Source organism: Zingiber officinale, chromosome 9B, assembly GCF_018446385.1.
Source record: "Zingiber officinale cultivar Zhangliang chromosome 9B, Zo_v1.1, whole genome shotgun sequence".
In the NCBI taxonomy this organism is placed as follows: domain Eukaryota; kingdom Viridiplantae; phylum Streptophyta; class Magnoliopsida; order Zingiberales; family Zingiberaceae; genus Zingiber; species Zingiber officinale.
Window position 1 is genome coordinate 110,554,405 of NC_056003.1, and position 11,881 is coordinate 110,566,285.

The 11,881-nt window shown below is 41.4% G+C and overlaps 1 protein-coding gene across 1 annotated transcript; it reads left to right on the top strand.

Moving 5' to 3' along the window:
• Positions 1 to 8,179: 8,179 nt before the first annotated feature.
• LOC122023362 (subtilisin-like protease SBT1.8) lies at positions 8,180 to 11,065 on the top strand. The gene is made up of 2 exons (XM_042581424.1): positions 8,180 to 10,088; positions 10,162 to 11,065. The coding sequence occupies exons 1-2, from the start codon at positions 8,456 to 8,458 to the stop codon at positions 10,818 to 10,820; spliced, it is 2,292 nt and encodes a 763-aa protein (XP_042437358.1). The 5' UTR covers positions 8,180 to 8,455; the 3' UTR covers positions 10,821 to 11,065.
• The last annotated feature ends 816 nt before the right edge of the window (positions 11,066 to 11,881 follow it).

An 11,881-nucleotide genomic window follows, 5' to 3' on the forward strand; every position in this document is an offset into this window, starting at 1 on the left:
GAAAGAAGTTAAATGCTTCAAGTTTTGGGATCCTAAGACAAATAAGGTGGTGATAAGCAAAAATGTAGTGTTGGATGAGAAGGTCATACTATAACGTACTCAAGATGAAGGAAAGGAAATACCACAAAATAACAAAGTGGAAGATGTTGTACATGTGAAGCTAGAGAGTCATGACTCCTATGATTCTAGCTCAGAGCATGATTCTAGCTCAGAGCACACAGAACATTACACTATTGCTGGTCGCAGATCGAAACAAGTCGTAAAGTCACCCACCATATACGGATTTGAAGACTTTGTATCTTATACACTTATCACTAATAGAGAAAACCCTACATCTTTTCAAGAGGTGGTATACTGCTCTGAGAAGGACAAGTGGATAGGTGCTATGATAGAGAAGATAGAGTTGCTACATGAGAACTAAACGTAAAATCTAGTGTAACTTTTTGAGGGAAAACGAGCTATAGAGTGTAAGTGGGTTGTTGCAAAAAAGATTAAAGAGGTCGACAAATTGAAGAGGCTGCTGAGCAAGGAATTTGACATAAATGATTTGAACGAGACCAAGAAAATTTTTGGGATGGAGATTTACATGGATAGAGTTGCAACGAGATTATGATTATCTCAAAGTAGCTACATAGAGAAGGTATTGAATAGGTTCAACATTCAACATGAAAAATGCAAAATCGGTGAGCACGCCCTTGACACATCACTTCAAGTTATCCAGTACATAGTGCCCCAGGACGGATGAGGAGATCCAAGAGATGTCAAAAGTTCCTAATGTCAGTGTAGTTAGTTGTTTGATGTGTGTCATGGTTTGCACGAGACCAGATTTGACACAAGCAGTTTGTATGGTAAACAAGTTTCTCTTAAATCCTGGTTGGCCTCATTGGGATGCAGTGAAGTGGATTTTCATATACTTGAGAAATACAACTGATTATGTCATCATGTTCAGTAGACAACAGGAAGATCCTTTAGTTGTTGGATTCATAAATACAAACTATGCAAGAAATTTAGATGACAAGAGATCTACTATAGGATACGTGTTCACTATGGCAGGAGGACCTATCTGTTGGAAGTCTATGATACAATCTATTGTTGCATTATTTACTATAGACTCAGAGTACATGGCAGCAGCTGAAGTAGTGAAGGAAGCTTTATGACTTACAAGGTTAGTCAGAGAACTAGACGTTCAGCAAAGTGGAGTCAAGTTGTTATGCGATAGTCAGAGTGATATCTATTTAGTAAAGAATCAAGTTTATCATGCGAGAACCAAGCACACTAATGTGATATTTCACAAGATCAAAGAGCTGATTGCTTCCAGAGAAATTCAACTTGAGAAAGTTCACATTATAGACAATGCTACAGACATGTTGACAAAGCTAGTGACCACAGAAAAGTTCAAGCATTGCTTGAACTTGATCCATATCTCTAAATGGTAGAGGAAGAAATCCCAGACCTAGAAATCCAGGTGGAGTTTTGCTCAGATACTCATGTTCTTAGAAGGGATGAATATTCGTCAAGCTGAAGATTGTTGACGGGTGGCTCATATTTGAATAAAGGCCAATGCGAGGAATGTCATGAAAGAAAAATCTGCTAAGGTTTTTTCGTAACAGAATTCTATTACAGTCTTCTATAATAGAATTCAGTTATGGTTTTTTATAATAGAATTCTGTTATAATTTTTCAAAATAGAATTCTTTTACGTTTTTTATAATAGAGTTTTGTTATGGTTTTATCGAGTCTGGAAATTAGACACTATTTATATGGATCATTGTAAATCTATTTGTATTATGAGAATCATTGAATGTGATTTTCTATGTAAAGAGAATTCTAATAAAGTTTTGACCGTTTTTATAGAGTAGGCAAGCCGCCAAACTATGGTAACTTCTTTTTCTTCTTCGTGTTTGCTCTTTCTTGTGCATCTTTATCTTCTTGCTCCACATGATCTCTTTCTCTCATCCTCTTTGAGAAATGTTGCCCCTCCCTTTGCGCAATAATTGTGAACCTTTAATACCCCATTTGAGCTGATCCTTAATTTGCTTAATGTGTCCACGAGACAGACGAGCATAAGTATTAGCAAGAATAGTTCAAGCATCTCAAGAGGTAGCCTCTTGTTGAATGAGAGGAATTAGAGGAGAAGAGATATATAGCCAACAAGAGCACCAAATTAAAAGAAGCTTGTTTTGTCGGATGCAAGGAAGGTAATCTGTGTTTGGCGCGCGTGTCAACATTGTTCACACGAACGGTGGGTGGTGGACATGGGTGAGAGCCATCAAGAAATTTGAAGAGATGGTATCCAATTAGGATAATTTAATCTGTAGTTTCCAAGAGATATAATTGGTGGAGGTAAGTTTAATAATATTTTGATGAGAAATATTGATAAGAGTGAGAGGGGAGGCCGAATTGGCAGAATTGTGGATGATCACCTGAGTTTAATTAGTGGCAAAAAAGGTGAAACCCTCGCCTTCAGGGCCCCCGCCGCACTCTGCCCAGGGTCATCACGAGGGAGGTAAATCACGGTAGCTCGGTGGCAAGTACGCAGTGGGCCGAGACTTTTTTGCACAGGGATAGGGAATAAATCCCCGTTGCCCTGCGGACTCGAACCCATGTTCTCAGTGGCAAACTTCCACGCCTTTACCAGCCGAGATAACCCCGTGGGGCACCTGAGTTTAATTAGTGACCATGGGGAGGAGGGAGAGAAGAAATTAGGGCTTTGTTTGAAAGAAGAGACCAAGAGCACTAGTACCATGATGGACAAATATTGATAGAAAATTTTTTGAATTGAAAAACTATATAAATAATATAAATGTTTAAATCTGAAAACTAAAATAAATCTGGGAAATTTACAATAAAATATAAATTGCCATTATTATAATATTTACAATTTAAAAATCTAAATCACATGGTGTCAGTCGTAACAACACCAATGCATCTGTTATTGTCCATTGTCGGTTGTTGCTAATCTGAATTGAAGGGGTTTGTCTCGATAGGGATATTCCTAATTGGGAATGTTCCCGTGATGCAAGCACACTGTTATGAGGATATTCTTAGTCGGGGATGTTCTTGGAGTATAACTTGTTACAGGGATGTTCTCTTCTATATTGAGGATGTTATTAAAGTGAGTGTACGTTTAAAGTCCTATGTAATATGTTATGAGGATATTCCTTGTTGAGAATGTTCGCAAAGTGAGTGCATCTTTGAAGTTCTTTGTGATATGTTACCGGATGTTTCCAGTTAGAAAGATTCTTAAAAATAACTCAAAATCACTGTCGTTAAAGTCCTATATAGCCTTCGAAGTATCTTCATTCGGGCCAACTCACTTAAGCGAGTTATAGCTGACTGAGCAAATTATCTCATTGGATGAGTCTTTTCGGATATATCAACAATCATTCATGCATACTTAGCGGATCTATCTTTTTTAATTAAGTATTAACGTATTTATGTTCAATTCATACAAATTGACAAAGTAACTTTTTATTTTGATTCATACCAAATTTTCCCCAATCACTCAACTTGAATCACATTCCTGTTCATAAATTATACTCGTATAAATTGATCCAAACCAAGTTAAAATTACTTTTACGGGAGTAACTTTTAATTTGATATTAATTTATTTATTAAAACTGGTTTACCATAATTTATATAATAGGGTGTCAATATCTGTATAAAAAAATATATAAATTCAGTTACTTGTATTGACTAGTCTTGATGGTGATCGATTCGATCATATAAATTTTTTCCACCGGCTACTAGGATAAATTGAAAAATGTGTGTGATGGGTAGTCCAGAAGCTTAGTATTCTTTGATTGTGTACTTCATTTAGAAGAAAAATTTCTAAAAATACATCATATCTGAAGATTAAATCATGAGTATCTAGTTGGCAATCTAAATATCCTACCATAACATTATAACCCTGGTGACATATAATTGGGAATAACCACCAATATCTCCACTAGATCATATTTATCATGAAAATTATTTTTCATCAAACAAATTTTATAATGAATTAATCCTTATAAATTAATGCAACAAATATATAACGATTGACTTGTATTTAGGCCAACTGCATTTTTCATGATTTAAAAGTTCAAACAATTAGATTTTAATTACCTAAAGAATATTCACGCTATAGGTTACTAGTTCTTCAACGTACAAAATAATTTCCAAATCTAATCAAGTAAAACTAAGGTCTGTAAAACCCCATAATTGACAACATTAATTCAAAAAGATTTTTAAAAAATTAATTTTATATTACACTATATAAAGGCTTATTCATAAATTATCTTGCTTAATTTGTATTACATTAGTTGATTTATATATAAATCATGCTATGCATGAGATGGGCTACGTTTAACAGTATGGCAAGGTGATTTTAACCTAGCTAATTGCTGGTCATCTCCGGTCCACTCAGTGTCTGGCTCTTGCTAACTACTCCCATGCCCATGTCGGGTCAGGGTTAGCACTGTTCTGAATCGTACCTGGCTCCACCACAGTTACCTTGTCGTCATCAGTCATCACCATCATCACAATATTTTTAGAGTAAAGGTGAAGCCATCAGTTTGATAGTTCCTCCAAAGTGACCTCACACGCGTTCTAGAAGAGGGTAAATCATATCCGTGAGGACAATGTTCTATCATTCACAGCTTTAAAAACAGTGGAGTAAACATCAAGAGAAGACAGCTGCTGGGCGTGCCATGATCATGTAGCAAAAAGGAAGATAAGAATACTCCACTGAACTCGAGATTTTGAACCTCCTTTTGTTCGTTTGTTCGTTTATTTGTTTGTTTGTGGAATGTGACGAGTAGGAAAGCCATCCATTCATTCCTCGCACTCCTGCCTTGCACTTGCGAGGTGTCATGATCCAACATCATTAACTCTATAGTGCTCATTGAAGACGACTCAATAGCCTTGGAATACAAGAAAAACGAGGGGGGAAGAAGAGTGGCGTGGTGCATCGCTTGAATAATGGCCATGATAATGCGCCTTTGTTGGCACAATGACGACCCACTTTGCGACACTCGAATGCCCATAAGTTGTGATCGATACTTTCGTTCTGTTCTGCGGAAGTAAACATGCATGCCCGAATTCATGTTCTGTTATGTGCCTAGGGTTCAAAATGAATCGAACCCGTTTTTGAGTTTTTAAATTTGCTTGGAAAATATTTAATTTGTATTTAAATATATTTGATAAATATAATTGTATAGCAGTTATTATTCCAAAATTATTACGATTATATTATTATCTTATTATTTTATTAAGAATGACCCTTTGCTAATAATTTTGTGTTAGTGTTGGAAACATTAGCTAATCAAATTTGTATTTTGATATTTGACAAAAGTTTAAAGTTAAATTATGTTGTGATCTAACAAGTTTAACTATAAGTGTGTAGGAAAGTCCTAAATGATCTTAGGTAAGGTGAAAGTCCTAGTTGAGGCTAGGTAAAGAAATCCTAGTAGGCATTAAGCAGGTAGAAAGTCTTGTTGTGGCTAGACAATGAAGTCTTGGTCTGTAGGACTGGACAAAGTCTTGACAGGTTGAGAACGTCGGGTAAAAATCCTAAGATCGAGGATACTAGGTGAAAGTCCTAGAGGTCGCGAACACCAGACGGGAAATCCTAAGATCGAGGACATTAGGTGAAAGTCTTGAAGCCTTAAATACTGATCAAAAGTTCAAATAATTTGGAGAACTAGTTTGATAAAAGGTAAACTCTTCTGAAAGGAGTAATAGGGGCGTGTTCCTCGTTGAGGGAACATTAAGCATCGGTTCAACCTAGTGTTTTTAGAAAATTTAAAAGTCAGAATCGGACAGTCCGGAGACTGTCAGATAATTTATTTACATATTAATTGTTGTGCTAACTCTGTTTTACAGGATATCTTTGCATATTTGGACTAATGTATGTTGTAGGAACTGAAATACACAAGTCAACCTCGGGTAAACAGTGCTCAAGGAGTCTCAAAGTTGCTTAGAGGAGCCTCGGATCTGATAAAAGGTACCCTGGATAGGGTCGGAGGCGCCCTCAGACAGATAAACTTTGGGGATGAGGTTTTCGCCTCGAGGAGGCTCCTTGAAGTGCATGGAAGGTGCCCTAGAGCATTGGAGGTGCCCTGGAGCTCTTGAAAGGCGCCTTTAGAGGGATAAACAACGCAGTTCGCATAGCTTATTGCAATCGAAGTTCAAGGGATAAAAATCATAGCCATAAGCACCTTAGATGTAGCTAGAAGCGCCTTCAATAGCCTATAAAAGCAATGTTCGAGTAGAGGATAGAAAACAACTCATTTTGACGATCTCTATCTTGTGCGCTGCTTGAAAAATGACTTTGCGACGCGATTTCGATAACCGAAAGCACGACTCTCCGAATCCTTAAGTCATCAGTATAATTTTTATTTATAGAACTTAAATTATAATCATATTATACTTGTCTTTGTATTTGTAATTTACGAATTGATAATGAATTGTTCAATAAAAATAATCATCGATTGTGGGCCTAGGAGTCATCATAGACTTAGAACCAAGTAAAAGAAAAGTGTTAACGTTTGTTTTCGTTTACTATTATTTTTATTCCACTGTGTTATTTCGATCAAGTTATAATAAAAATGTAAAAAATTATGAGTCATTCATCACTCCCCTCCCTCTAGCATTTTCGATCCAATATTTTGACGAACTCAAAAATGAAAATACGTTAATGTCTTTTTTATATAAAAAAATAAATATTGTTAAGGTTAGTTTTAGTTTACATCTTAAATTGATAACATTCATCTATCAATAGGTTGGACTTTTTGACTGAGATGAAGTATAATATCTATTTTTATTAATTTAATAATTGATATAAAAATTAAATTAATTTTATATAAGTAGGATTTTATTACAGTAGTTTTTTACAGAGTTCTCGAGCATGGGAGATAAAAAAAATCCTTTTAATTTTTACTTATATATATAATTATAATTATAATAATTTGATTTATTTATATCAATAATAGGGTGGAGGTGCCAACTTGGGAAATTTGAATAAATTATTTTTTTTTAAAATGGCAGTTTTCCGAGTTCTCTCACAGAAACAGCGCGGCAGAAAATACTGCGGATGGGCCCCACTAACCGGTAATTGAGGCACCAGCACAAATGTACGATCCAATTTACGCAAGATTCCAAAATCCTCAATAAAACAAGTGCGCCGAAATCGTTTTTTTTTTTTTTTGAAAAAAAACAATTTAATTTATTAGAAAAGTACAACGACGTTTAATATATAAAACTTAGCCCTCCTAAATGGAGTAAAAGAGATGAATTAGAAAAGTAATTGGGCTTCAGAATAAGAAAAGCCGACACTAACAAGTACTGTCAGATTTGAGTCAGCACTTGCCGCCTGCCTCGTCGGTCTCAAGGAAGAATTCCGTTTCGCTCGTCGGAATTTACCTTTTAATTTAATGCTCCTTAAGCCCTCGTTAAATTCTATGGAATTAATTAAAAGCGCACCCATCATTTAAAAAATCATCAAATCATATAAATAGTATTAGTAAATACATATCACAACAACTATTTGATCATGATCAAATACGGTTCATTTTAAAATATAATAGGCATCATAGAATTTCTTAATTTGTTTATTCATTAAAATATTATTTTAATTAGACTACCCCTTCCAATAAGTAAAAATTTAATATAAAATAATACTTGTTTAGTTCATTATCAACGGTTATATATTATAGTAACTACATTTACAAGGTAGCTACTCCAATTTAAATATTAAAATATAATTCAAAGAGTATTTCATGTAGTTTATTTTACTTTAACTGAAAAAAGAACACCGAATAGACGTCATTTATTGTGGTAAAAAAGTGAATACATTCGTCCCAGTGCCTCTGTCAATTCATCCCAGAGCCAACACAGAGGAGGTAAATCACGGGCGGCTACTAGCCTTTGAAATAATGACTAGCACATAAGGGAGGTATTTACCTCGGCTTTGTCGAGATTTGAACTCCAGATCTCATTATGACAATACCTCATGCGCTAACCACTAGGCTCAACCGAGGGGACACGAATAGACGCCATTTATGTTTTTATCCAAAATGTATTTAAAAAGTACTTGGCTAAATTGAAAGAGACACTGAAACGGGAAAAAACAAACTTTAGGGGGGCAAAATGAGAATTTTGCTTTTATCCGTTTGAATAATTTCAAATCTCGTGTGCTTGCTCGAGACTGCCCTGACCGCGATTTGCATTCGTCGCTGAACCGCTGCAGACTGCGGGGCAGATCAAGAGCAGCGGAAGCATTCGTATTTCGTGCTGCCTGCCCGCTGCCCGTCTCCAACTTCCACCCCCCACGTTTTTCCTGCACGGCCCATTCCCACCGCCTTTGCACCGTTTTGTTCCTCCTTTTCTCCGAGGTCATCGCCATGGAGTGATGGAGGTCTCTCTCTTCCTCTAGTGCTTCTTCGGCGATCATTGCATCATCAGCTGCTACTGCCATGGCGAGTGTCGCGGCTCTGGTGTTCGTTCTCCTTTACTTCGCCGGCGGCGTTGTTTTGGCCAACCAGACTTACATCGTTTACATGGACTCGGCACTCCGGCCGGCGGTCCACCCAACCCACGGCGCCTGGTACGCGGCCCACCTCCAGTCCCTTGACATCGACCCCGACCGCCACCTCCTCTACGCCTACTCTGACGTTCTCCACGGCTTCGCCGCCTCACTCCTCCCCCACCACCTCCCCCTCCTCGTCTCCTCCCCCGCCGTTCTCCATTTCCATCCCGACCCTGTTCTTCATCTCCACACCACCCGATCCCCCCAGTTCCTCGGCCTCGCCTCTGACACTGCTTCCGTGCTGCCCCGCCCCATCGACGCCGTCGAAGCAGCCTCTCGGGATGTTTTCATCGCTGTGCTGGATACTGGTGTCTGGCCGGAGGCTCCTAGCTTCTCCATCCCCGCGGGCTTCCCTGAGGTCCCATCCCGGTGGCGCGGTGTCTGTGAGGCTGGGGTTGATTTCTCCTCCTCGCTATGTAACCGCAAGCTTGTTGGCGCCCGGAGCTTTGCTCGGGGGTTCCATGCCGCTGCAGTCGCTGCCGGGGACGGCAATGTCAAGGGGAAGCCTAAGGAGTACCAGTCGCCTCGGGATCGGGACGGACATGGAACACATACGGCGTCGACGGCTGCTGGATCCGCGGTGGCGAACGCCAGCCTCCTTGGGTACGCCGCCGGGACCGCCCGGGGTATGGCGATCGCTGCTCGGGTCGCTGCCTACAAGGTCTGTTGGGCTTCCGGATGCTTCGGGTCCGACATCCTTGCGGGAATAGAGGCCGCTATCGTCGACGGCGCCGACGTGCTCTCTCTATCCCTCGGCGGTGGATCCGCCCCTTATTTCCACGACACGATCGCCATCGGCGCCTTCGCTGCCGCGGATCGCGGCATCTTCGTGGCTTGCTCGGCCGGAAACAGTGGCCCCGGCCCCGCAACCCTAGCGAACGGCGCCCCTTGGATCGCCACCATTGGTGCCGGAACCCTCGACCGCGACTTCCCGGCTTACGCCCGTCTCGGTAATGGCGCGGAATACACCGGAGTCTCGCTCTATAGCGGCAAAGGCACGGGGAAGAAGCTGATCCCGCTAGTGTACGGCGCCGGGAGCACCAACGCGAGCAAGCTGTGCCTCGCGGGGACACTGGCCCCCGCGCGCGTGCGCGGGAAACTAGTGCTCTGTGATCGCGGGGTGAGCGCCCGCGTGGAGAAGGGGGCGGTGGTGAAGGCCGCCGGAGGAGCCGGGATGATTCTAGCCAACACGGCGGCCAACGGGGAGGAGCTGGTCGCCGACAGCCACCTGCTGCCGGCGGTGGCCGTGGGGAAGAAAGAAGGCGACTTGATAAGGCAGTACATCACCACCGACACGAAGCCGAGGGGAGTGCTGGCCTTCGGTGGAACAGTGCTGGGCGTGCGACCATCGCCGGTGGTGGCAGCCTTCAGCTCCAGGGGGCCGAATCCGGTGTCACCGGAGATACTAAAGCCGGACTTCATCGGGCCAGGAGTGAACATCTTGGCAGGATGGTCTGGCGCAGTCGGGCCAACGGGGTTGCTCAAGGATGGCCGGAGAACCCAGTTCAATATAATGTCCGGTACGTGCTCAATTTAAAACTGTCCGCCACAATTCCACGAGCTCACCAATGCTGATGCTCTCGCTCGATACAGGAACATCAATGTCGTGCCCACACATCAGCGGAGTCGCCGCGCTGCTGAAAGGTGCACACCCAGACTGGAGCCCGGCCGCCATCAAGTCTGCCCTGATGACGACTGCATACTTCCTCGACAACACCAAGTCTCCCATTCGCGATGCCGCCGGCGGCACATTCGCCACGCCATTTGCTTTCGGCGCCGGCCATGTCGATCCACAGAAAGCCCTCTCCCCGGGCCTCATCTACGACATCGCGACCGATGACTACGTTTCTTCTTTCCTTTGCTCATTGAACTACACCGTTCCGCACATCAAGGCCATCGCAAAGCGAAACGTCACTTGCCCGCGGAGGCTTTACAACCCGGGCAACCTAAACTACCCTTCGTTCTCGGTTGTGTTCGAGAGGAATTCGAGGGTTGTGAAATACAGGAGGCAGGTAACGAACGTCGGCCCTGCGCCGGCCGTTTACCAAGTGAAGGTGACCGGACCCGACGATGTGGCTGCCACAGTTAGGCCAACACAGCTCGTGTTCAAACGTGTCAATCAGAAGCTCAAGTACAGTGTGACATTTGTATCGAAGGAAAGGGGGAAATCTGCCGGCGAGGCGTTTGGCCGGATCACCTGGGCTAGCAAGCAGCACAAAGTGCGAAGTCCTGTAGCATATACATGGAAGTAGTGAGAATTGATTGATCTACACTACTAAATTGTGGTCTTTTCTTTCATGTTTCAAATCTACCTAAGGCTGTTCAGGACCAAAGAGTTTTTCGCAGAGAGCTGTTGATTTTCATATGGTTTACTTGTTAGATTAATCTGAATTGTAGCTTGTTTTGCTTCACTGCCCAACTTATTGTAGAGCTTTGGAGACTTCCTCATCTCAACCTTCTAGCGAGCTTATACTTAATAAAAGGTTGTTTGTCGCTAGCTTCAGTGTCGTTAGAGATCAACCTTTTTTTTTCTGTTGTCTACTTCCTACCTACGATACCTGCCTTAGTTAACCCCTAAATTAGAAACCTGTGGATCGTTCCACTGCCAATGCACATTTTCTCGTGTACATATTAAGTTCCATATTTTGATTTTAGCGCTCAATATCATATATTCATATTTTAAGAAGTGTACCATACGAGAGCACACATTTTTCAAATTTCTTTTTTCTTTTCTTTTTCCTAGTGCGTGTAGTTATTGATTTCTAGAATTCCAATCTGCCTACGATGAGACAATATAATAATCTCCAATCTTTGTAAAGGAGTATTTAAAAAAAAATACAAGTAAATGCAAATGTGAACAATTTTCTTTTGAAAAAAGTGGAACCTTCATATTTCCTTGTAATTCTTTACAAAGCCTAGAAAATTGAGCCCCAAAGATCACTGCCCTAGTCTGATTTTGTTTCTCATCATCATCCCATCTAATTTGGAGGAAAGATCTCCTGAATCATTTTTTATGATCCAAGAGATGTGTCATTCGTATTTATGACCGGATCGTGATCATAATCTAACCATAAATGATTGTGATCCCTTCTTGGATTCATCGTCCCCCAAGTTATAATTTTTGTTCAGAACGAGCGACCGGAGGCCGCCCGAAGGATACCCTCGCTCGGCGCCAAGTAACCTAGTCACTTATTCACCACCAGAGGCCTCTGGGCAGCATCCACCGTCCGCTCAGAACAAAAACTATAACTTAGTGGAGACGGTAAACCCAAGAAGGAATCACAACAATTTACGGCCAGATTACGATCATGAT